The 27471-nt window shown below is 35.4% G+C and overlaps 2 protein-coding genes across 5 annotated transcripts in view; one reads left to right on the plus strand and one right to left on the minus strand.

Annotated features, from left to right (window-relative positions):
* Positions 1-13: 13 nt before the first annotated feature.
* LOC144969261 (small ribosomal subunit protein mS31-like) lies at positions 14-21114 on the plus strand. Its single transcript, XM_078908374.1, has 11 exons — positions 14-175; positions 739-965; positions 7620-7778; positions 8954-9121; positions 15214-15245; positions 16126-16171; positions 16856-16878; positions 17352-17388; positions 18454-18530; positions 18944-19114; positions 20795-21114. The coding sequence occupies exons 1-11, from the start codon at positions 14-16 to the stop codon at positions 21040-21042; spliced, it is 1350 nt and encodes a 449-aa protein (XP_078764500.1). The 3' UTR covers positions 21043-21114.
* Positions 21115-22033: 919 nt separating this feature from the next.
* LOC144967878 (dynein light chain Tctex-type 5-B-like) overlaps positions 22034-27471 on the minus strand; it is a 35778-nt gene continuing 30340 nt past the window's right edge. For 3 of the 4 annotated variants that reach the window (XM_078905616.1, XM_078905617.1, XM_078905615.1), the window contains exons 2-3: positions 23960-24068; positions 22034-22703 (exon numbers count right to left, since the gene is read on the minus strand). In XM_078905616.1, the coding sequence (XP_078761742.1) occupies positions 22101-22703; positions 23960-24043 (687 nt within the window). In that variant the 5' untranslated portion in view covers positions 24044-24068 and the 3' untranslated portion in view covers positions 22034-22100. Of the gene's footprint in view, positions 22704-23959; positions 24069-26246; positions 26373-27471 lie in introns of those variants that run through there. The other variant, XM_078905618.1, reaches the window with a different exon arrangement.

Genomic DNA, 27471 nt, shown 5'->3' on the forward strand with positions numbered 1-27471 from the left:
TGCAAGTTTGTTGATGCTCGGAAACCGAGAGTCACAATTCACAATCGAACAAAACGACCACGACTTCGCGGTTGGCGCCATGGTCGACTTACCGGATGTGACCTTTGACACGCCCGGTAACCTGGTGGAAAATTTCGCTCACTACGCTGCGAGGAATGGGGGCAGTAACGGTTGCGTATTACGCTGTGGCCACCCACTTCGTTATAAAAAACAAGAATACTGGGGATGTAGGAGCTTTCGGAAGGCCTCCCGAAGTGTCATTATTATTATTATGTCATTATTCGCAGATCCCTCTGTGAATAATCACAGGCTGTTATCTACATAAACCTTGCTAGATAAATATCTCAAATAAACCAAATAAGTCAGCTATTGATTAGGGAGCGCCGAGCGTCAATGCTTTCAAGAAGGCTGCGGTTATTCAGAGTCGACTCTGACTCTTACAGGCCTGTAAATTCTCAGCCATTTGGCTGATTTCAGACTTTTGCATGATTTTCCAGAAACAGACTTTTAATCTCAGCCTTGATACCTATTTTTGTTATTTTGAACGCAAAACAAACGAATCCCCCCGTTTAGTTCTCATCTTATTTCGTTTTATTTTCTCTCTATTGTTCTATATTATAATATATTGCCATACGTCATATCGGGAAAACCCGAAAATAAGTTAATTTCGTTCCCTGGATTTTACCGTTCGTGATCTCGTGCTGAACCACGGAAGCTGATCTACTGGTCTGAAATCAGCTAATATTTTATTATAGTTTTAGAGTGGCTGATTTCGCTGGGATTTCAGCCACTGTGACCTCACCAGGCCATAACCCGACTCGGCCAAGGTTGCGCATTGAATCATGGGACGGTGTGAAAGTGAGAGTTGCGGTTCCGGTAAAACTTTGTTTACAAACATTTCCAAGTAATCCTGCCCAGTTTTTGACTTTATCCATCTTTGATGATCAGAATTTCATTCTAAAGGAGTAAGCTCACAACCATATCATTCTATTATCTTACAATTTTCAAGTGTTTATACATTGATACGATCTTTATTCATTAAAATGCCTGAGACTTTCGTCGACCGCAATGCCGATATTAAGGCAATCGACGCGTCTGTGCGAAACCGTTTTAAGTGGTCGTGGCTTGAAGAGAAGGATTTACAAGGGAATATGAACTCTGTATTATTATCTAATCAATACATCCATTTTATATAAATCAGCAGGATTTTATGTTACGTTTTGTTTTTTTTTTTTTGTTTTTTTTTTTTTTTGTTTTTTTTTTTTTGTTTTTTTGTGGTTTTTTTTTTTTGGGGGGGGGGGGGGGGGGTCATGCGAATATATGGCTGACATTTTTCAGCCTTTTCGCAAATTGTGCATTTACAGGCCTGGAATAACTGCGGGGAGTCCACTCTGAATAACTGTAGACAGTTGACTCTGAATAACTGTCTACAGTTATTATTCAGAGTCGGGGAGTCGACTCTGAATAACTGTAGACAGTTATGAGTGATGAATTTCCAGTTACCAACCACACGGTTTTTCTGTTTTTTTCTTCTCTCCCACCTCTGTTTAACCCTACGGGAAAAAATCGTTTTACTTTTTGGTATTTTCTTGTCTCTTCTGTCATGGCAGTTTTTTGCATCGGTGATTTGCATTGCGGCCGCAAATTTTCCAATTTTTTTGCAAATTGTCGAGATTTTGCACCAAAAAAAAAAAAAGAAAAAAGAAATATTTTAAAAAATATAGTTGGGACCAGTGATGATAATCTTCCGCGGATTTCTGGGATTTTAGGATTTGTTCATAAATGTTCCGTTGTTTTTGGTCATGTCAAACATTTTCTGCTCAGTGGTAGTTCAGGCGGAAAAAACAATAATATGCCTTCTATCATTTTTTGCTCAGTTGCATGAATTTTGGTGACACTCCTTAATTTATGACGTTAGTCTAGACACGCTGGCGCCAAATGTCAAAGGCAGCACAAGACACATGGTGGCCATGAATGAGAAGATGATCGAAAGGGAAGGGGATGGAGCAAATGGGTGTCAATATTTGTGTACTTTTTTAGCTGTAAACCCTCTTCCGCACTAGGACAGGACTGTCCTGGGACAGTCCTGTCCCAAATCTGTAACATATAGAATTTAGTGAAATCTTCCGCACCTATTGGGACGGGACAAAACAGTCCCGTTGTGTCCCAAGCCGTTGTGAAATGCTACAAAATCAACGGGACAGGACTGTCCCAGTCCCGTGTTCATATCGTTTGTGATAGTAGAAAAATATAGCAGACTTCCGCACTAGGACAAAAAAGTCCCAGACTTGGCGGCGCCGTGTCAAAATTGAAATGCCTGTCTTTATTTTCTGCATCCCTACTACTACTACTACTACTACTACTACTACTACTACTACTACTACTACTACTACTACTACTACTATTTCTACTGTTGCTTCTGCTGCTGCTAATGCCACTAATATATTAATACCTACATCCCTTACATTTTGTATTTATTTCCAATTCCATTGTATTTATTTTCCAACAATAGTCCACACTTTATTTTAGTTCACTGTCTTCTATACTGCATTACACAGTTCCTACCCGCCTCCCCTCTTTTAACATAATTAAGTACGCACCTTTTATAAATTTCTATTGCTCTGTTTTAATTCGCGCTTCCTCACAAAGTAGCATACAATTTCCTGCCCATCAATGTTTTTGTTTATGCATCTTTAACAATGCCACTACCACATTATCTCATTCGTCTGTAGTTTTTAATTCATCATGTGTTGTTGATGAAGGGGAAACCCGAAACGTCCATTTTATCTGTTTTCGTATATTAAACTGAAGCTTACATTCAATTTCACAGTTATGATTTATTTATTTATTTCAATTCTGAATATAAAAAAGCAAGAACAATTCAAAAAATAATTCTATGTGATGAAACCACGTACAGAAGGCCCTAATACATAAACATTTTCGGCAATTTAAAAACGTATGTTTATAAATATAATTTAAGAAGTGTCACATTTTGTGACACAGCAGTAACGTGTCTAAAACCGGTCGCACATCTATTCGGTACCTTGTGGGATCAATTATCTTTATCGTTATTTATTTCGGGAATTTTCAATGAAAATATTTTTAAGTAAGTCCTTCTGAGCCACTTGAACTCATTGTAAGACAAATTAACTCCTTTTGAGCCTTGTAGCCAATGGTGCAGGAGTTATTCCGGTTTCAATAGCGTGAAGCGGACAATTAACGTATTTGTTTGAAAACCTTTGAACAGGACGATAGTCTATTGCAGATTACTATCCCAGCTTGACAGGTACCCTTTTACACCTGAATGGAGTGAGTGATTGGAGTAAATTTTCTTGCTCGAGGAAGGTAAAAATTGGCTTCGGTCGGAATCGAACGCAGAACCTCTGAGTCCAGAGTACAACGCTCTAACCATGGGCCATCTTGTCTCCTAAGCTTATAAATCCGGAACTTATCCATGTTGCTGTAGCGTTGAGCAGACAGATTTCAGTTTAAAATTAAAAAAAATAAAATTCCCTTTTTCATCCCATAGGGGAAATTTTTCTCGAGGGTCTATTCCAAGGGAAGACTGGAATAACCCAGGCATCAGCGCAATGTAGCGCAGCAAATTGAGCTAGGGCGAGGTATAACCCAGGCGTTAGCCGCAGTGCAGCGCCGCAAATTGAGCTAGGCGAGGTGACTTACTCAAGGCAACACAGCGCATCAGCGGTGATCGAACTGATGCCTTTCGGGTACGAAGCAAAGACCGTACCACCGAGCCATGCTGACTTTCTATTATCCTCTTGAATGATGCTAGTCCGTCAAAGATTACTTTCATCAGCGAACTAGTACTCATTTGCACCTGGGTAAAATGAGGTGATTCCAAGAAAGTCATTTTAAGATAAGATCGGAGATCACCATAGAGTCTACGGAATTGACCCTTGAGCAATCTTTGGGTCATTAAAGGATGCACCCAATATTGTTTTCTCTTTCAATTTGTCTTTTTTTTTTCCACGTAGTAAAGCACAGAAATATGCAACCTCTATTTCATCCATTACTACTAGTAGTATAGTAGTATAGTAGTAGTTAGTAGTAGTAGTAGTAGTAGTAGTAGTAGTAGTAGTTAGAGTATAAGTAGTAGTAGTAGTAGATAGTAGTAGTAGTAGTATATAGTATAGTAGTAGTAGTAGTAGTAGTATAGTAGTAGTAGTAGTAGTAGTAGTAGTAGTAGTAGTAGTAGTAGTAGTAGTAGTAGTAGTAGTAGTAGTAGTAGTATAGTAGTGTAGTAGTAGTAGTAGTAGTAGTAGTAGTAGTAGTAGTAGTAGTAGTAGTAGTATAGTAGTAGTAGTAGTAGTAGTAGTAGTAGTAGTAGTAGTAGTAGTAGTAGTAGTAGTAGTAGTAGTATAGTAGTAGTAGTAGTAGTAGTAGTAGTAGTAGTAGTAGTAGTAGTAGTTAGTAGTAGTAGTAGTAGTAGTAGTAGTAGTAGTAGGAGTAGTAGTAGTAGTAGTAGTAGTAGTAGTAGTAGTAGTAGTAGTAGTAGTAGTAGTAGTAGTAGTAGTAGTAGTAGTAGTAGTAGTAGTAGTAGTAGTAGTAGTTAGTAGTTAGTAGTAGTAGTAGTAGTAGTAGTAGTAGTAGTAGTAGTAGTAGTAGTAGTAGTAGTAGTAGTAGTAGTAGTAGTAGTAGTAGTAGTAGTAGTAGTAGTAGTTGTAGTTGTAGTTGTAGTTGTAGTTGTAGTTGTAGTTGTAGTTGTTGTTGTTGTAGTAGTAGTAGTAGTTTTAGTAGTAGAAGTAGTGGTAGAAGAGGTGGTAATTGTAGTGGTGGTAGTAATAGTAATAGTAGTAGTAGTAGTAGTAGTAGTAGTAGTAGTTGTAGTAGTATGTAGTAGTATGTAGTATAGTAGTTGTTGTTGTTGTTGTTGTAAATGTAGTAGTCGTAATAGTAGAAATAGTGGTAGTAGTAGTAGTGGTAGTAGTAGTAGCAGCAGTAGTAGTTGTTGTTGTTGTTGTTGTAGTAGTAGTAGTAGTTTTAGTAGTAGAAGTAGTGGTAGAAGAGGTGGTAATTGTAGTGGTGGTAGTAATAGTAATAGTAGTAGTAGTAGTAGTAGTAGTAGTAGTAGTAGTAGTAGTAGTAGTAGTAGTAGTAGTTGTTGTTGTTGTTGTAAATGTAGTAGTCGTAATAGTAGAAATAGTGGTAGTAGTAGTAGTGGTAGTAGTAGTAGCAGCAGTAGTAGTAGTAGTAGTAGTAGTATTAGTAGTAGTAGTAGTAGTAGTGGTAGTAGTAGTAGTAGTAGTGGTGGTAGTGGTAGTGGTAGTAGTAGTAGTAGTTGCAGTAGTAGTAGCAGAAGCAATAATAATACTCTTGCTATAAGAATATTTCATGATTATATAAATCTTATGTAAACAAATCCCATTGTACAGTGTAAAAAAATCATTATCGTCATGTCGTATCATATGTTGATTCATAAAATGTGAATTATTAGAGTTGTACCAAGGACTTATTTTTTAAATTATTAATTTATAATTCAAACTATTAAATAACTAATCTATTAATTAGAAGATTTTACATTATTATTATCACCATTATAATTATCATTATTATTATTATTATTATTATTATTATTATTATTATTATTATTATTATTATTATTATTATTATTATTACTATTATTATCATTATTACTATCATTGTTTGCCTTGCTTTATTATTGATTTTATTTACTTGATTTGTTGATGAAAATATTATATTCTTGTATGAGTTATATTGACAATTGCCTACAAATAAACTTTTGAATCTTGTAAAAAAAAAAATTTTTAAAATAATGCATTCGCGCAGGTGTGTCCCGGGACAGTCCTGTCCTAGTGCGGAACTCCTTTTGAATAGAAGTTTTCACCAGTGGGACAGGACAAATTTGTCTTGGGACAGTTTTGTCCTAGTGCGGAAGGAGGCTAACATGATAATACATTCATTTGACGATTTTATAAGGTTTATAAGCGTGTCTTTTTTTTTCTTCCTTTTTAAGTTTTGTTTTGTTTTTGTTTGATTGTTCTGAATTTGTTTATAGAATTCATTACAACTTGTGTCTAATTATAAAACAATTTTTAAAAAATAAAAATCAATTCATTAATTCTCTCTCTCTCTCTCTCTCTCTCTCTCTCCATCTCTCCTCTCTCTCATTCTCTCTCTCTCTCTCTCTCTCTCTCTCTCTCTCTCTCTCTCTCACTCTCTCTCTCTCTCTCTCTCTCTCTCCTCTCTCTCTCTCTCTCTCTCTCTCTCACCACCCTTCTATCTCATATTATGTTTATAGATATCATTTGGTAATAGAGAGATAATAAGTTAGGCTGATCGATTTAAGAAATGATTGTTTATAAGCTAATTTAAATGTGCTTTGTTGATGGAAAATGATTTGCAATTGATTAAAGATTCTTATTTATAAGCGACTGAAGTTGAAAAATCGCCAAGTTTTAAGAATTTGGCATTAAAATTGCCAAAGTCACAAAATAACCGTAGTAAACTGGTATCAAATTTAAACAAACTCATCTCGCAAGAACTCAACTCGATAATTCGATAGGCTACTCAATATCTGTACACATGGTTATCCAGGGTCGACTCTGAATAACCATCTACAGTTATCCAGAGTCGACTCTGAATAACTGCCTACAGTTATCCAGAGTCGACTCTGAATAACCACTTCGATATCTAGATTAGATGCTGTGATGGAAAGTTATATGCATAGTGTAGAAGTAGAAGTGCCTCCCACCCAAAATAGCTATGATCAAAAGATCAGTAGAGAAAGTGTAGTGTAGGCTAGCCCCTGATCACAAGATCAGGTAGGGAAATGCATTAGATCAGTTGTGAACAAGACATTCAGTGACTGGAAAGACTCGGCGACAGGCCAGTGGCCTAATCAAGCGGCGTCGATACCTTCTATTCTATTCTATTCTTAACTTGAACAAAAATTCTAAATGTAACTCATGCACTTGGACTTGAAATTGAAACCAATGATGCCACATGAAAGAGATAGCAACAATGGTTACAAAACCGTTTGAATTTTGTTTCTATCTTGATAAGAAATGTAGTTAGGGCAGTTCAAAGTCTGAAATTTCAGACTGATTTTTAGCCCAAAATTAACATTTGAAAGTTGTGATCAAAATCCCGTCGGTGTTAATTTAAAAAATGCCTAAAACTAAAGCAGTCAATTTGGAGTTCATAAATTATTAACAGATTGTATACCAAAATGTTCGTCTTATCGAGGACAATGCATTTACATTGATAAAGAGGAAGATACAAATTTCAAAATAGCACATTACATAATATGACGCAAATGATACATAATTGAATTAAAATCGGCTAGACATAAACATAATTTGATATATCACTTTTGGACTTTTGAAGGTCATCGCCCAATGGCATAAATATGTGCTTGTGTCCGGTTGTCTATACTGAGAAATAAATGTCATCACTGCAAATTTCATAAATTTAGCTTTATTCATTCAAAGGTCGGGTCAAAAGTTTATTGAATGGCCCTCATTTTATAACTTAATGAATTAAAGTGTTTTTTTTTTGTTTGTTTTGTTTTTGTTTTTTTTTAGTTGTCACATTATTATGAAAAACAGAACTATTGCTTTCATGTTGTCCATCCTCAGATGTTGTATCCAGGCTCTGACCAAATCATCACCATCTTCTAGCTCATCAGTTTTTAAATGTTCCATCCATACAAGTCTGAGAGTTAGAGCTGGAGATGACAGCAGTGGAAATGTAAGCAAAGGTGAACCAAAATCCAGGAAAGATAAAAGGAAAACCCCGTAAGATTTTTGATTAATTAAATTGAAAACTTATTACTTAGCTATAAATCCTACAAGTGGCATTTAGTTGCAGTCTGATACAGTTTGTGGATATTTCCAATTAAGTGGCTGAACTGATGAAGCAGCATTATAGCTGCTTTGATTTTACCTCCAGCTGACGTTGTTATTAAAAAAAAAAAATTAGGGGGGGGGGGGGGGGAGATATTTTTCTTTTCTTTTTCTGCGAGCTCCATCTCGAGTTGTTGTTTTGATATCTTAATATGATATTGAATTTTTAAATAAAAATATTTAAGATATCTCGAGATGGAGCCCGGAGAAATATATATATCGAGATTTGTACGATTTTTGATTAATTAAATTAAAAACTTATTACTTAGCGATAAATCCTACAAGTGGCATTTAGTTGCAGTCTGATACAGTTTGTGGATATTTCCAATTAAGTGGCTGAACTAATTAAGCAGCATTATAGCTGCTTTGATTTCACCTCCAGCTGACGTTGTTATTTTTATTTTATTTTTTTTTTTGGGGGGGGGGGGGAGAGAGATATTTTTCTTTTCTTTTTCTCCGGGCTCCATCTCGAGATTGTTGCTTTGATAACTTAATATGATATTGAATTTTTAAATAAGAATATTCAAACTTCGGAACCTTTTTTCCCCTCCCTATTTCTCACCTTATATTTTCTGGAATTCATAAGTGTAAAATCAGTGAAATGTTAATTTTGTATTTCAAGATTTGAACATGGTCAGTTTAGTTCACAATAATTCATTTATTCCGCCAGTAGGTCAACTGAAACGGGAGTCCCATTTCATATACACTATAAGCATTGTGAACTAATAGATACTAGAGAACTTCATGACTATAAGTCATCTGTTGGGCATTTTTTTTTCTCCTTTACTAGCACTCGTACAATATCAGTCACAGGTCATAGTTAGTCAATCATTTACATTCGAGAGTTGAGTGGATCAGTTGTACAAGAGCTTTACCCCAAGAAAACAATACAACACCAAGATTTTAACTCATTGGCTCTCATTTAGTCTCTGTTCACTCTCAACATCACATGATTTGTTAGAGGACAAAACACTGCTCAACCATCATGTAGATTCTAGCCATAGAATTTGTTCCACCTGTAGTTGAAAATCCTAATTAAAAATATGATTTTTTGTTTTTCACCCCAGGGTGACAACAGATGAAGAGCAACTGCAAACTGCTGCAATAGAAGCTGCTAGATCTTTACCTGGTGACTGGACTCGAACTGCAAATGAACTGATGGCCAGGCTGACTATCCATGGGTCGAGTCAACAATCAGATGGTTTAGAACAGGAAGAATCTCTGGAGTCAAAAAGGTAAGTTGATCGGATGACAGGATACCACAAACATTGCTAAGATATGTGATATAGTGGCAAAGGTGTCACTGGCTGAGTGATACTGTCTTTCTTGCCTTGAAACTAGTGAATTTGAATGTGGTTAGTAGATGAACAATTATTGCTTAACTCTTCTGGCCCATTTAGACTTAACAGATAATTCATCCATAGCCTAGCGGTATAACTAACAGATGTTGAATCTGGGTCAAGTAGACTAAGGGCTACCGGGACCCCCACTCCCCCCCCCTGGGGATTTTATGAGACCAATTTTTCTAGTTAGTATAACATCTAAGCTATCCGTTTATGGCCGGCTGCCAAAAAAATAGTGTCATCTTTACAGAGTTATTGCCCCTGAAAGGTCATTCGGTGCAAAAATTTCTAAAAATTCATAAAATGCATTTTTGTATTTTAAAACATGTCTAATTTAATATAACTAAATATTATGTTTGAAACTGATTATTTGAGGGTCATTTTGAAATACATACAAACTATCTTTACTAATGACAAATAGAAAATTAATAAACAAAAACATCATTTTCTCGAAATACATATTATAGCATTTTAGGATGAGAATGTGAACTACTGAGAATAGGTGTCCTTGAAATACAGTTATATTATAATTGTGACACACATATATATATTCTGTTATGGTTTGAGAGGTATGGAACATACTCATTTTTCTTAACAGTTCATCATCCACCCATTGGTCACAGTCTGAAAAATCATCCTCTGATTCAGAAGACCATTCCTCTTCACCATCCTCTTCCTCAATGTCATCTTCTTTAGGTTGCTGTTCATCAACAATAATGTTAACTAGTTCTTTTGGTATAATGTCATCATCTCCAAACCAGTCGATCACCAGACTACCAGAAGATGTCCTTTTCCAACCGTTTTCCTCGGGTTTTGGAATTTCAGGGAAGTTTGATGCTGCTTGCTTCCAAACCATTGCTTGAAAGTTTGCTCTCTTGCTATGCATCTGTAGACCTTTCTTACAGGGAGGGAGCTGGGACAAATCAATGCCTTTACAGTGGGAGAGGGGTCTGTCATCTCCAGGGGTGAATCTTTTTCTCACCGTATCAGCTCTTAGTTTGTTGACGTCATTTGCTCTGCTGTCTCCATCCATTTGACACACAAACTTTTCAAGCTTTGATAAAACATCTTGATGTAGCACTTCTTGATTTCCCAATTCAGAAAATAAGTGTGTGAAATCTTTATGTTTTGTCAATAGGGCAAATGGACGTACTTTTCCTTTTCCAGCAAAGCAGCTGGTAGTGTCACAACCTGTGAAACTGTGAAATCCCAACATAGCGTCACATATTTCTGGTGATAATTTGCTAGAAAGGTTTGTGATGTTGAGAAACCTTCTGTTTTCCCCTGAACCTGTGTCAAAAAGTAAAGGGACTTCAATTTTCTTTGCAAATGCCAAAAGCAACAAAAAGACATCAGTATCTGGTGATCTTACTACAATTTCTTCCTTGAATGTTGAGCTGTATATGTACAGTGAACAATAATTTTGGTATCAGCTTCTTCGTGACTGCAATCCAGCTCAGGCATTGGTCTAGAGTCTGTGGTTATTCCATTCTCACTGCTCAGCTGTACACATGTGTTTTCGATCGCAAAGAAAATGTTTCTGCCTTGGAGTTTTGATGCGTATTTGTCTGACTCCCATTCTTGTAAAATTAGCTTCCAGTCGCTTGGCACTTTTGTTAACGGTCCTCCAATAAGAAAAGTGTTATTTGAAGAATCACCCCTTCGAGATCTTTCTGTTGCTTTTATTGAATCCTCGAGGTATCTGTCTGTAATGAAATGAAGGTCTGTAGACTTTGGGAGTGTGCTGAACAGTTTCAGAGCCAGTTCACCAAATGTTTCTGGTAATGAAACCAATGCTTGGAGAACTGCATTGCCATCAACAATGTAGATGCTTTTCAGGAAATTCATTCTTGAGTCAGCAATTTCATATTTCTCCATTCTATTCATAAGTGTAGCTTTGTTAGTCTTCAAGAAAGATCCATCACTTGTTGCTAAAGCCCACGGAACTGGGCTTAGTGGATAGCATATCACTTTACAAAGATTAATGTTATGATACTGGCTTAACATGAGCAACTGGCCAAACATATCTCTTTGGGCTGTAATTTTCAATGTTTTCGTTTTGTTGGAACTTATTTTACTATGACGAGCATCTTTTTGAGTCAATTTCTTCCTGCAGCTTTCATGGTACTTTGCTTCACGTGATATCAGACAATAATTTTCTGTCAACCCTATCAAGCGGCTATCTCCTCTGAAATGGCAGCTTCACATATGGAAGATTTTGAAGACTGTTCGACACTTTACAAGCTTATCTTTTCTTCTGTTTACATATTTCTCTTTTCGCTGACAAATGATACATTCATCTGGAAAACAAGGTTCTGTCAGTGATTCAACACATCTTCTTTTAAGACTATTATCTTCATTACTGTTGGATTCCAGTTTCTTTTCAAGCCGTACATATTTCAGGCTAGTGAAACTTTTCAAACAAGGACGGTGGAAGCCATGTTCTTGACCTGGGTGATCTGGAAGATTGTCACAGATGTGTGCACATCTTTCATTGATGTCATCACTCTCAAGTCGAATTATCTTAACTTTTTGAACATTTTCCCATGCCTCCTCTGTAAAAGTTTTTAGGAAATTGTGATTTGCTAAATTGGGATAATGAATAACACAGGTTTTCTTCACTGTCTTTGGTCGCTTATGTCTATCTTTTTTCAAAGAAACAGGCTCTTCGGAAGCCATTACACAATCAAGTTGATGAGTTAATATATTGATGTGAGCTTATAATGTCAATTTATTTTGTCATATTATTTCATTCTGAAATTTATAAAAAAAGAAAGAAAAGGGTTAGGAACAATCGGCACTCTAACAATGGGGAGGATTACTGTACTCGCTAGCCATTTTGAAATCAAATTTTATAAAAAGAGCTGGCTAGTCTAGTAAGACAACTAATCAATGATGAATTATTTAATTTTGTGTGAGGCATACAGAAAGAGTTCTTATCTTAGGTCATGTCTAAGGGCAGGCACACGGAAAAGGAAACATATGGAAAGGGACACATGAATGTAAACAGTGAAACACAAAGTAGAATTTTCATGTCAACACAACTTTGTTGTCATAGAAAGACAAATCGAATGATAGGGTATACTATAGATATCAGCATCTTTCACATTTTCCCATCTATTAAGCATTCTATCATTTAAAGAAAACCAACAATATAATGCTTTTCATCTTAGTTGGTGTTATCTTAATACATGTAGCAGGCTTTATGGACTTACTTATGGACGTACTTATATGATGTCAGCTTTCATCAGTTATTATATGAAAACAGGCAATAGGCAAGCACAAAGACTAACCCTCATTAGTCATAGGTTTAAAAAAAATAATTGAAGCATGTTGTTTTCTTTTGGGTGTTGAAGAGGATATACTATTTTGGTCTCTCTGACTAAACGTACATTTGGGCGCTGATATTGATATAACCTATTTGAAGTGCTAGCGCCCTAAAAAGGCCAATAAACAAACAAAGACTAACCTGAAACCGAAACTATAGAAAAATATGGGAAGGGACACATGAATGAAAACACAAAGCAGAATTTTCATATTTCATGTCAACACAACTTTGTTCACACAGAAAGACAAATTGAATGATAGGGTACATTATAGACATCACCAGTTTAGTGTTACTTTTTTCCTTTCATAAGTACCAATGGTGAATCTAATAATCCGCATTATAATATTTTTCTATGACAAGAACTGCCAACCCTTATTTTTTAAATAGTTATTTCAGCAAAGCTGACACTGAAAAGCTGATTTCAGTGTTTACCTGGACCCTACCCTAAAAAAGTGAGTGAGCATCATGCTTACCGGACCACCCCCCCCCCCCCCCAAACCAGAGTCAGACTAGATGTGACCCCCCCCCTCCCCATCTCTCCTTGGGCTGATGTAATTAAAAAATGATCCCTAAGTACCAAATTTCTCCTGTCATATTACAATAAACTGCTTTCATTTTGCTATAAACCTTTCTCTAATCCACCAAGGGGAATAACTGCTCTGTCAACAGTACAATCACAAAATATCCAATATCTTCAAAACTAGTGAATAAAAATTTACGAAATTTTAGATTTAGGTCTAACTATACACAGGCTATAACACTTTCTCTTTGATGTATATAGAAATATGTAATGCTCTAAAGTTATATAACAGTGTCTGTGAAACTTTTTTGAAAATTTGAATATTTTAAAATTCATCCTTGAAGTTCACACATACTAAATACTCTGAACCTTGAATTTAGTTATTATTTATCTAATATAGTCTATATACATCAGTGCAATCCAAATTTTTGACATGTGTGATGAAAACTAAGGAAGCTATGGCAGTTCAAAGTTTGGCAGTGGCAAGCTCATTTTAACGCACTTGATGACCTTTCAAGGGAAATAACTCTGTGAAGATGACACTTTTTTTTTGGCAGCCGGCCAGAAATGGAAAGCCCACACATTATATTTACTTAAAAAATTGGTCTCATAAAATCCCCAGGGGGAGGGAGTGTTTCGCCCATTGGCCCTGGGTCTAAAGGTAGAACCGACAGTTTGTTGATGAGAGAAGTTCTGTTTCGATGAGAACTTTGTTATTGTTTATCTGTCAGTTGGCAGTCTTAGGAATGATGTGTGTGTATGTGTATGTGTATGCATGTATATCAACATGTATTTATTGGATTATCTATTTAATCTTTTATTTTTATTGTTATTAAGATTTAGAATTAACTACCTCGTGGTCTGAGGGAGTGCAAGTCTTTACATGCCTTTAAAAAGAATCTCAAGACACATCTTTACTGTATTTGCTTTTATTGACGCTATGAATCCTTGATTTGGCTATGACTTCATTGCTTTTTTTTTTTCACTCAAATTTGATAATTTATATTGTAAAGTGACCAGAGCTTGTGTTTTACACGAAAATGAGTTCTGTATAAATGTGTATTATTATTATTATTATTATTATTATTATTATTATTATTATTATTATTATTATTATTATTATTATTATTATTATTATTATTATTATTATTATTATTATTATATTAATATTATTCTTGTTAATATTATTACTATTATTATTATTACTATTATTATTATTATTATTATTATTATTATTATTATTATTATTATTATTATTATTATTATTATTAATATAATTATTATCATCATTACCGTTGTTATTAATGTCGTTGTTGCCATCATCACCATCACCACCACCATCATCATTGTCGTCGTCATCATCATCATCATCATCATCATCGTTGTCATCATCAATATAATTATCACCATTAGGACATTTGCTGACTAAGTCTGAACCTTCAATTGTTCAAATTGACACTCCAGTTCTATATAATGTATACTATTTTAGCGAATGGTATAATGGCAATGAATACGTTACCCGTGTTACATTATTATGTATATTTCCTGAAATAAACATTTTTGATACGTAGAGTATGTATTTCAAATTATCAACAAAATGGCTGAAGCAAAGTCCTTGGAGGATTCAGCAGAATTTATTGTCCTTAGATCTAAACAAAGCCAGAAACTGGTCCATGTTTCAGATGCTCGTGGCTGTATTCTTTTGATTTTATTTGCCATAAGGCAAGAAGAGCCCTACATAGTTCCATGAAATGGAACACAATTTCCTTTTTGCTCCAGACCAACATTGTCTTGAAGGCAAAGTATTCACTTTCGTACCGGTAGATTGAACAATGTAACTTGAACAAAGTAGCATGTATTTCTTATGCTGCTGCTTCTAGCTGTTTCCAAAAAATGGATACAAACACAAGACAAAATATCTTCTAATTCACACAACAAACACACACACACACACACACAATGCACCAAACAGATACATACAAACCACACGGACACAAATAAATAAGTGGCCTTTTGTAATTGAGTACTGAATTATGTTCCTCGCAGGATTTGACTAATTCATTAGATGCTCATTAATTCCATTCTTTCCTTTATAGCAACACTATTAATCATCAAATTTTCTTTTTATTTCTCCAGTACCTTGCTCTCTACGATGAAAATTGCTAGAAGTAAGTGCAGGTTTGACTTATATATTTAAACAATTAGTGAATTAATTTTGTCTCTTAAAACCTTGTGCAAATGCACATACACAAACGCGCTCTCTCTCTCTCTCTCTCTCTCTCTCTCTCTCTCTCTCTCTCTCTCTCTCTCTCTCTCTCTCTCTCTCTCTCTCTCCCTCTCCCTCTCTCTCTCTCTAACACACACACAAACACACACACAAGTAATTGTAGCAACAGAGAATTATTTGGACAGATTGTTCGGCTGCATTCACATCTTTGAACAGAGTTTGGAGAACTAAAGATATCTCCCTTCAACTAAAGCTAAGACTTTTCAACTCAAACGTGAAGTCTGTCCTACTGTATGGATGTGAAACTTGGAACGCATCACAGGCATGTATAAGGAGGGTACAGATTTTCGTAAACAGGTGCATGCGTAAGCTACTCAGAATAAAATGGATGGATAGAATAAAAAATGAAGAAGTATGGAAAAGAACACAGCAGAAACCAGTGGGAGAGGATATAGGAAGAAGACGATGGAGGTGGATTGGACACAGGCTTAGAAAGAATGACTCAACTATAACAAAGAAAGTATTGGACTGGAACCCTCAGGGCAGAAGATCAAGGGGAAGGCCACGAGGAACATGGAGAAGAATTAAAGAAGCTGATATACAGAGAAGTGGTAAGACCTGGAATGAGATAAAAAAGTTGGCTCAGGATAGAGAAGGATGGAAACTGTTTGTCTGTGGCCTATACCCTGACCCAGGGTGAAAAAGGCAATGATGATGATGATTGTTCGGGAAGTGCCCAATACGGATTGTACAATATTTACATAATAGTAATGGTTCGAATTTTACTACAAATTGAAATGGAATCTTCTCTTTCCATTTAGGTTTTGAAAGAACAAAGTCAAGGAACAATGATAGGAATGGTCGTGGGTAAGTTTTCTTTCTTCTTTGTTTTGTTTTTGTTTTTTGTTTTTCTTTACTTTTTGTTATAGCATTAAAAATATTATTTTTTGATTTCATTTTGGTTGAATTGGAAAAAAAAGAATTAAATCTGAAGATGTTGAATCTCTGTTTTTAGTTTTGACAAATGCTATGCTACTTACGGTTGGTGATATTAGCTTGTCCTGTTTTAAGTCTCTATAGGTAGAGTTCAATTTACTCTAAACTGTATCACATCTTACTCTTTTTACTGAGAGGGCAGTAACAGTGTTGAACACCTCGGGTGTGAGATTAGAATTATATAAATAACAGATGAATTTGAATTGTAAGATGAACTCAGTCTTGTTACTAAAGAATTTAAGTGCTGACATCAAATGTGATTGTTATTGGTTATTCATAGTCGTTGTTATAATTTTCAGGATGCAGTATGAGGTAAATACTATGTGCTTATAATATATATATATATATATATATATATGAGTGTGTGTATTATATATATATATATATATATATATATATATATATATATATATATATATATATATATATATATATATATATATATATATATATATATATATATATATATATATATATATATATATATATATATATATATATGAGTGTGTGTATTTTATGTCTAAGTTTACATTTTTGTTTAAACCTTTCTTTCAGGAAAAGTGGAAATGATCCATCGGGTGAGTCCACATTTTTTTCTCTTCGATTTTGAATCACAGTTAATGGATGGTGATGGGGCTGCTGATAGAGCCGCTGCTATCCCCTTTTCCTGAGGGTCCTCTCATTATGACTTTCTGCCCTTTTTCCTTTATTAGGTTTGTTCAGGTGTGACTATAGTAGGATATGAGTGTTTACATCTGTCTGTGAAATGTTACTTGATATACCCGGGAATCATTTCTCTGATGAATGCTATCTGAATGTCTCCCTGTGTTAGGGAATTCTGTGCCAGAACAGGAGACCTTGGATGCCCTCAGATTGCTACTATAATTTTCTTGTGTTTCTATTCTTGAATTGAACTTATCCTCTTTGTTCATACTTTTTCTTAAGAGTATTGATCCAAGAGTGTTGAAGGCACTTGAATTATCAAATTTTATGTACTATCTGTACTAAATGACCTTAAACTAAAGTTATCTAAATGTTCAATGTTTTACAGTTGAAGACAAGCACATGATAAATAAACGACGTGCAAGGTGAGACTTCTTCATTTTCATAGTTATAGACTTTTTCAATTAATTTTAAAAATAATTAGTCCTTTTCATATGGGTTAGATTGCACTAGGTTTCACCAACAGTGACAGTGATGCGACTATGACGTCAATGAAGTCCCATTGCATATCTGTTTCTGTATTATTTATCTTCTGAAAGTAGACATTTTTAATTATAAGCATCTTAATACTGTGAGAAACTGTAAGGAAATTCGGTGTGCCATGAAAGGAATAAAAAATCAGGAGTAGAGGCTAAAATTGTATTCTCTTTTTTTAATTTTAGTGGTCTTGATTTTTATATATTTTAAAATTTAATGGTTCGGCAAATTTAGATAAAATAAAAAGATAATAGTTTGGCTGAATGATTCTCTAGCAAGTAATGTAGAAAATAAATAGTGATATTTAGAGAACCATGATATTCTCTTTTAATTGGTATGAGATAGATTAGGCACAAAAGCGTCTCCTGGCGACACATGATTGACTGTTTAGGAAGCCAAATATTTTGTCTCCTTCTTTGGACAGTAAATCCATTAGTTATAATGTTTACAACTTTCATTTTTACATTTGGAAATGAAGTGCTTGTATTTTAATTTTTTGTGTTAAGTAATTTCATCCAAAATCATTATTTTACATTTCCATGATTTGAATAGTCTTTAGGTACTGGGCTCTAGATCATTTTCAAACATCGTCATTACAATTATTGATAAGAGTGGGAGAAGAATAAGTGTTATCATTTTGTAATCCTTCATCGCCACTGCATCCTTACAAATTGCTATTCTTCAAGAAATAATTCTTCAAAGTGGACATCCATCTAATTTATAGGCTGGTGGACTCAACAAAAACCCTGGTCAATACTCTGTCATATCAAAAAACAAACAAAGAGAAACTAAAGTATGTTTATGTCAAAACATAGGGTGGACATGATTGTATTGATCTAATAAACATTTTTTTTTAAATTGTAGGAAATTAAGACTTTGTCGATTACTTTTCTTTTTCTTCATGCTATTTGTTTCTATGCTTTACCTTCTTATGCTTTTTCCCCCTTTTCCAGAAAATCAGAGAACTTCAACTCTTTGTACGGCCAACCTCGTCTAGGAATTTTCGATGCAGAAAAATTGAAAGCTGAAGGTATGTGTAAATTCTGTGTCACATTAATTGCTATATGGAATGATGTTTTGTTTTGTAATTAAGTTGAGCAGTGATCAGTGAAGTCAATGACTAGATGGGTACAATGATTACAAAGCGAGCCCTGGTGCTATGTCAAATAATGTACATTAAACTTTTTACTCCTCTTGATTCAAATATTAATGAGAACTTAAATTATACTAGATTTTGTAATGGCTTTTTAAAAAAAAACAAAGAGTGTCTGAAACGTAATTTTTATGATTTAACATGAAAATTTGATTCCAAATGGTTGCTTAAGAATTAAGTTAAGCATTCAAAAGCCCGATGAGCAATGTTAATTATTGGAATGTTCTATATAAAGGTGTATTCATTTCCAATCTTTTTATGTTTTTTTTCTTCTACTTGTATATTCTTAGCTGGTAAAGAATCCAAAGAGAGCAATGAGGCCAAAGACGACTTGTGGCAGGCTGTATACAAAGAAAAAATACACCTGGCAAAAGGTTCTCTTCCCCGAAATGGCTTTGAGGAGATGATCCAATGGACGAATGAAGGACGAATGTGGACCTTTCCTGTTGACAATGAAGAAGGTATTTGTCGCATTATGAATAAACTTATATTATGACAAAAGCATTTCAATTTTACTAATGCCTAACATCATATATTACCATTTTCACTGAGAGAGTAATAATAGGAGAGGTCATTTTTTGACAAGCTGGGTCTCACCATTAAAAGGGTTAAAATGTTACCGTGAAGTGAAGCTCATTTGTTACTTGTAGAGCATCCTATTCAAAGGGAATCAAGCAATATTCTTATATTCTACAAAAAGCAAGGTAAACTCCAAAATGGTATTAGTTAGAAGTAAAGCAGAATGAGTTACGAAATAAATGCAAGTTCCAACATTTTTTTTTTTTTTTTTGAACAATCTTAAGAGTTACAGCTCAATTTTATATCAGACATATTCTTTAGACTCTCCTTCATTGTGATGCATGAGAGAATTCAAAGTATAATTCAATGAAAATATGAAGATGTAAAATTCTATTTGAAAGCAAATTACTTACTACTGTTTTGGAGAAGTGAGTCACATTTTTATTTTACATGATTTAAAAAAAAAATTGTAATTCTAGATAATAGATTTATTTCTTGTGCTCTTTTTGTTTTGTTTTTCTTTTGTTTGTTTTTTTTTTTGTTTTGTTTTGTTTTTTTTAGGTGTTTTTCTTTAAACTAATAAAAAAAAAACAGGCAAAGAATTTGTGCATCTCTTAATGATAAACAGCAGATTGTAAATTTTGGGGAATAAAGGAAAATGGTACCTTGTACCAGGCATAAATTAGTTCAACCTCTCTTTAAAAACATTGAAGAATTTGAGTGCAAGTTTCAGTTAAATCAGCAAGGACAAATAATGTGGACGAAAAATCCTCATCGTTTTTAGTTGTTTAAAATTAAAACTTACATTCAGCTTCTTTATTGTTTTTATATGCTAGTTGTAGTATCAAATAAAATCAGGTTAGATTTATGAATCAAATCCAGCAGAGGATATAGTATATTCTAAGATCAAACTAATAATACATCTTGTGTAAATGATTTTAAAAAGTTTTATTCCTAAATATTGGATATGCAGAAACATTTGTCATAGCCTCAGTTGTTGTTGTTTTTTTTCTGCAGTAGAAGCTCTCCACTCATCACTAACTTTATGCACTTGGTCTCAATTAATTAAGCTCTTTCTATGATGTCAATTGTATATTACATTTAATTGCTTTTCGTCTTGTGAGTATTGTTTATATTGATCTTCACTGGCATGATGCCCGGAATTTCTTTGCTACTTTTAGAATTTGTCTGATTAGTCTCCACTTTGTATCCGTATTTTGAACAGTCATCTGGATTTCTCTTTTTAGGCACAAGTTTGTATTTTTTAAGTTCCTTGCCAGAGAGTTTTAAACAGAGTGTCCTTTCCTGAATTATTTTTGATTGAATACTTCAAGTTGGTTTTCCGCTGTTCTTGTTAAGGCCCAAGAGGTACACTAAAATTAATATCATCAGGTTAATCAATGACAATATGCCACTACTTTGAGGACAATAAAGAATATTATTATTATTATTAGTAGTAGTAGTAGTAGTAGTAGTAGTAGTAGTAGTAGTAGTAGTAGTTAGTAGTAGTAGTAGTAGTAGTAGTAGTAGTAGTGAGTAGTAGTATTTTTTCCCCCGAGGAGCCATTTTTTGATATTTGATATTTTCACCTTATCATTCTTTGTTTTCACTGTCCATTTCAGACATGCATGAGGAGCGGAAATACAAATTCCATGAACACGTGTTTCTTAGTCACCACCTTGGAGATTTTCCTACAGAGGGACCATTACGTAGATTCATGGATCTGGTTGTGCTTGGTCTCAGCAGAAATCCATGGATATCTGTGCCTGAGAAAGTTGAGCACATCCATTGGTATGCAGATTATTTCCGTCAGAAGCAACAGCTCTTAGAAACTACCATCGGTGACAAGGCAAAGATGAAACAGTCTTGAATTATTGTGATAACTTTTTATGTGCAGATGTTCTACGTATGTATGAATAAACGTTGCTTTGCTGTTTCGAAACATTGTCATTATTCTTATTCTTCTTTAGGGGATGCTATGCTCTTTCTTGTAAATCATCTCTTTGTTATATTGGGATGGTTTTGAGGACAAGTGGGCTACCTATAATTTTTCAATACTTATGTATTCACTTTCTCTCACTTTCTGGATGGGGAACTTTGATCTCCCTTGGTGGGCAAAAGGTCACTCGCTGTGTCTTCTATCCCCCTATATCTGTTTTCTGATTTGCTATCTGTCTTTGTCTTGGAATGGGATTACTTGGTTTTTGTCCTGGGTTTCCAATTTTACTGATATGACCTGATATTATAGAGAGCGTTATAACTGTCTAAAACTTAAAGCAATACAACACATTTTATAGAGAATATTTTATAATAATAATGGAGTCATACTTCGATCCGAGAGAATGAAAATGTTGAATGTACAATGTACAATACAAAGGACGTATATATGATAGCATTTACCATTGGCAGAACGATATTTACAGAATTCATTTTAATAATGATAGAAGGGTATAACTTGGTAATAATAATAATAATGATGATGATAATAATAATAATAATATTTATTATTATTATTATTATTATTATTTATTATTATTATTATTATTATTATTATTATATTATTATTATTATATTATTAATAATATAATAATATTAATAATTATCATTATCGCCGACTATTATTCTTATTATTATTAGCCAGGTATTTTATTTTTAATTGGGGGGGGGGGGGGAATCCAAATTTTTCTGTTCTTTATCCGTGATCCATTAATGATGGAGAAAGTCAACCAATCTGTCTGAACTGGTATTTTTGGGTTTATATGATTCCACTGTATTGTTAGGCATTGGAGATTGTGTAAGATGTGGAAATGTGCTTTGTCGATGTGCATATCAATGAGAAAAAAGATCGGAGTTATATCACATTAAAATAATGGCTACCTATATTATATTACAATTTAAAAATTTATAATTTCAGAAAAGTAGATATTATCATTCATAATAAATGGCATGAACATTCGCAATGCAGATAACTTGTGGTGTCTTGTGTGTGTATGAGGCAAATGAGTCCGTCTCTGTGTTCCATACACATCTGCTGGACACTTCTGACCCCTGACCTTTGTTTTGCATCATGATGACGTTACAAACGATTTTATATCGCGGAAACTGCATGTCTTTAACCCTAGATTTGATCTCATTGGTGAGGCACAAAGTCATTTGCTTGGATCCCTCTTGGGTATAGGAAAATTTGCGTAGAAAACTACATAGGATGTCTTTAAGAATGTTTTTCACTCTTTCTGGTTTGAAGACTTGGTCGGATTCTGGACCTAGTCTGTAAGTATTCTCTAGTTGCACTTTGGGTTTTTCTGGGGGAGGAGCGGGTTTTCGTAAAGACAACCTTTTCCATGTGCGGGCAGCCTGCACCACTCGGAAAACGCTGAGGTTAGGGGATCGTTTGTTGTTAAGGACAGATACTCTTGAAGATTGTCTGTCAAATGGGCGTGGCTTATTGTTAATGTCATTTGCAGTGGAGATGGACTCGGTACGAGTGCGCCCTTTTACCGCCGAATGGTCATCTTTGCTGATCGAAGAACTCTGTGGAATAGAGAAGTGAAATGTAAGGTTTTATTCATATACTCACAAGCGAAGACAAACGGGTTTTGAAAGTAAAGGTATCGATGTCTGCAACATTCTTGACACTGAATATGATGATGATGGTTGTGGTGTTGCACCTTGACGAGAATGATAAACTACGACAACAGTAAATAAATGAAATTCCCTTAATTCATCCTATAGGGGAAATTTGTCACTAGGGTCTATTCTAAGGGAAGACTGGAATAACCCAGGTGTCAGCCGCAGTGCAGCGCTGTAAATCGAGCTAAGGCGAGGTGGCTTGCTCAAGGGCACACATCGCAGCAGCGGAAGATCGAATTCGGTACCTTTCGGGTTAGAAGCAATGACCGTACCGCTGAGCCACGCAGCCCCCAAAGACTCCCATTAAAAAAGCAAATATGGTAATTTTCTTAGATTTAATCTAACCCTTTTTATTTTCAAGTGATAGGAACATGTTAATGAGAATTGTCTCTTAAATTCTATGAAAAGAACGATCCCGAGTAAGTCTAAATACCCTGTACACTCTGGAATTATTACGTAGCTGGATCTGTTAGATATGGTGGAAAGTACTTTGCGACAGATTAGCGTTCCGTCCAGGGTTAGAAAGCAACTGCTATTGTCCATTTCACGTTATGGAAATAACGGGATGAACTCCGGCTCCATGGGCTAATAGCTATGAAAGACTACTAGGACAAATAGGACACCCAACATGCGACTTGCACTATATGAAATGGAAAACTGATTCAATAAGATTTGGCAGGGAGTAAACGAAGCATTGTTAAGCGCATTGAGCATGGTTGCACGAAATGCGCCATGTGTATCTCGACTTGACCCTCCTCTCTTATTGTGGAATATAAAATAATTAAAATAAAATTCCCTTTTTCATCCCATGGGGGAACTTTGTCTGTAGGATCTATTCCAACGGAAGACTGGAATAACCCAGGCGTCAGCCGCAGTGTAGCGCCGCAAATTGAGCTAGGGCGAGGTGATTTGCTCAAGGCCACGCAGCGCAGCTGCTGGTGATCGAACTCGGCACTTTTCGGGTACGAAGCAAAGACCGTACCGCTGAGCCGCTGTCCCTAATATATAACTTCTACTAGCATCCGCCTTCTCCATTTGTCCTTGGCTTTTTTCTTGGTAGTCTCGTAGACGAGCCCTACCATCTTCATCTCGTCTGACAGAGAGCGCCTAGCACCTCCCATATCTGTTTCGGACGCCGCTGTTTATATCAGACTCACCCTAGTCTTAGAAGCTTGCAGCTTGGGATGGACCTTGTCGTGCTGCTCCAAGGCCTTCCGCGTGAGTTTGTCAGTGGACATCATTTTGACTGGCTACCTCATTTGTAATCTGAGGTGGGGAGGGGGGGGGGGGGGGTTGGAAAAATGAATATAATGAATTGTAACCAATCGTTTCAATCCGCTATTGTGTTGAAAATTGAAAGTGTACTTATTTACAGGTCTGATAAACTAAACTGTTATCGGCCTATGCATACTTAATTGCAGGTCTGATAACCCAACTTGTTATTATGGACTCATTGTGGTCCAACGCAAAATATTGTCCAATACAACAATGTTTAACAAGCCCGTAATTTTATTCGGTTATCAGACCTGCTGATATGTGTACCTAGTTATTGGCTCAAGAGTTCTAATAGAAACACTCTTAAACCAATGCTAAATAGTGTCTATTAAATCAGGCCCATATTTTCACGTCGGTTATGATCGATGTGTACTATTTTGCCGGTCTGATAACCCAAATTGTTATTGATTTACTGTTGCAATGAAAATACTCTCGAACCAATGCAAAATATTGTCCATCATGCAATGTTAAATCAAGCCCATAATAATAGTATTTGCATTAAGTTATCAGACCTGCTAATGTCTGCATAATATAGGTCATGACATTTTAGTAATATTCGTTCCTTTCTTCAGGAGAGCGACCGTACATTCTAAAATTGTGAGAAAACTTACAATTTGCCAACGTTATCATTTTGATTTGAATTCAAATTTCTCCCTCTCGTTCAACCCGACCAAGTACCATCTTAACGCAATGGGTTGGTTACCTTTGCGTTTATAGGCTTCCCACTACGATAATCAATTACAGTATTTCTATTCAATTTTAGAGTGATTTACTCCATCCCACCTCACCTTCAAGCCTATGAGTGTCCACTGCGATAATCAATAATTTTACAGTATTTCTATTCAACTTAAGAGTTATTTACTCAAACCCACCTCACCTTCAAGCCTATTAGCATTTGAGAATGTATTCTTTAAAATGAGCATTTATATAGCGGAATATCCACTTAACTTGTTCAAAAGCGCTTTACAAGGAGTCATAAGCCAACAGCAACAATTCAACATGTAGGACGAGACATGACGCCTGTTGGGCGATAATGTAGTTTGTTTTGTTTTGTTTAGTTTTTTTCCGACAGACACGACGCCTGTTGGGCGATAATGTAGTTTGTTTTTTTTGTTTTTTTTTTCCGACAGACACGATGCCTGTTGGGCGATAATGTAGTTTGTTTTGTTTGTTTTTTTTTTCCGACAGACACGATGCCTGTTGGGCGATAATGTAGTTTGTTTTGTTTTTTTTCCGACAGACGACGCCTGTTGGGCGATAATGTAGTTTGTTTTGTTTTTCCGACAGACACGACGCTGTTAATGGCCAAATTACACCCGAGTACGATGAGAGAATGTGAGTAAAGAGGCTTTTCCAAAGGCTCAAAACTCTGCGCCGCTCAGAGCGAGACTCGAACCCTGAATCTTCCCGTCCGAAGGCGACTGTCATACCACAAGACCACTTTGCATCTCTTGGAAAATATTTGCCCAAATCACACAATCGGCCCAGCTACCCAACCATATAATCTGATAACTGACGGGGTGTTGAAAAAATCATTAGGGTGAATTGTAAGATCTTCAGCTGTTTTCGTTTTATTTTTATTTTGAGCAAGATTGTCAAGCCTCCATTATCTCATTAGATAATATCATTGGTAATGCCTATTGACAACATCCGTTTGTTTGACAGTTCATCTTTATTATTCCCTTTGCACAAAAGGTTCTTAGATATATTATTATACTCCATTTCCTTTGTCTGGGCTTATTCCCTTTGTCTCGTAAGTGCAGAATAGTTCATTATGTTTTTATTTGCTGGCGCTGTTGCAAGTGTTGTGAAGTGTCGCAAACACCGTAAAGTCCATAATGGAAAAATAAAACGTGGCTGGCTAAAGCAGCAATAATAATTTTTTTTAAATCCAGCCATACGGCTCCTTTACTTCATTTTGCACAGAAACACAAATTAAATCATTTCGCAGGATTAATCTTTTTTATTTCTTTAAGTCGCTTTCGATATGTCTCGTCATCAATAATTGATTTATTAGTTTGTTTATGTTTCTTACCACCCGCGGTGATAAAAGTAAACAGTCCTAACTACCTCAAACACGCACTCGCATCCACACATACACACGCACGCGCGCGCACACACACACACACACACACACACACACATACACACCCACAAACACAAACGTACCTTGACTGAAGCATCGATTTATCGATTTCAATGATATTGAGATCCATACGAGACTGAGAGATTGTAACCTTTGACCTCCTCCTCTGTTCTATGGTGTCTTGTGACAGTCAAAGATATTTTTTTTAAGGCCAACCTAGACCCAGGGCCAATGGGCGAAACACTCCCTCCCCCTGGGGATTTTATGAGACCAGTTTTTTAAGTAAATATAATGTGTGGGCTTTCCATTTCTGGCCGGCTGCCAAAAAAAAAGTGTCATCTTCACAGAGTTATTGCCCTTGAAAGGTCATCAAGTGCGTTAAAATGAGCTTGCCACTGCCAAACTTTGAACTGCCATAGCTTCCTTAGTTTTCATCACACATGTCACAAATTTGGATTGCACTGATGTATATAGACTATATTAGATAAATAATAACTAAATTCAAGGTTCAGAGTATTTAGTATGTATGAACTTCAAGGATGAATTTTAAAATATTAAAATTTTCAAAAAAGTTTCACAGACACTGTTATATAACTTTAGAGCATTACATATTTCTATATACATCAAAGAGAAAGTGTTATAGCCTGTGTATAGCTAGACCTAAATCTAAAATTTCGTAAATTTTTATTCACTAGTTTTGAAGATATTGGATATTTTGTGATTGTACTGTTGACAGAGCAGTTATTCCCCTTGGTGGATTAGAGAAAGGTTTATAGCAAAATAAAAGCAGTTTATTGTAATATGACAGGAGAAATTTGGTACTTAGGGATAATTTTTTAATTACATCAGCCCAAGGAGAGATGGGGAGGGGGGGGGTCACATCTAGTCTGACTCTGGTTTTGGGGGGGGGGGGGGGGAGGGGTCCGGTAAGCATGATGCTCACTCACTTTTTTAGGGTAGGGTCCAGGTAAACACTGAAATCAGCTTTTCAGTGTCAGCTTTGCTGAAATAACTATTTAAAAAATAAGGGTTTGCAGTTCTTGTCATAGAAAAATATTATGATGCGAATTATTAGATTCACCATTGGTACTTATGAAAGGAAAAAAGTAACACTAAACTGCTGATGTCTATAATGTACCCTATCATTCAATTTGTCTTTCTGTGAGAACAAAGTTGTGTTGACATGAAATATGAAAATTCTGCTTTGTGTTCCACTGTTTTCATTCATGTGTCCCTTCCCATATTTTTCTATAGTTTCGGTTTCAGGTTAGTCTTTGTTTGTTTATTGGCCTTTTTAGGGCGCTAGCA

Source organism: Berghia stephanieae, chromosome 3 (genome assembly GCF_034508935.2).
Source record: "Berghia stephanieae isolate SIO BIC M18660-M18661 chromosome 3, UCSD_Bste_1.3, whole genome shotgun sequence".
Lineage (NCBI taxonomy): Eukaryota > Metazoa > Mollusca > Gastropoda > Nudibranchia > Aeolidiidae > Berghia > Berghia stephanieae.

What these genes read in the sequence shown, in the direction of transcription:
- LOC144969261 (XM_078908374.1), top strand. Translation starts at nt 14, where the DNA reads ATGCTCGGAAACCGAGAGTCACAATTCACAATCGAACAAAACGACCAC. An exon ending in CAGAATTTCATTCTAAAGGA is followed by an intron (nt 966 to 7,619) that starts GTAAGCTCACAA and finishes GTCCATCCTCAG; the next exon opens with ATGTTGTATCCAGGCTCTGA. An exon ending in AGAAAAATTGAAAGCTGAAG is followed by an intron (nt 18,531 to 18,943) that starts GTATGTGTAAAT and finishes GTATATTCTTAG; the next exon opens with CTGGTAAAGAATCCAAAGAG.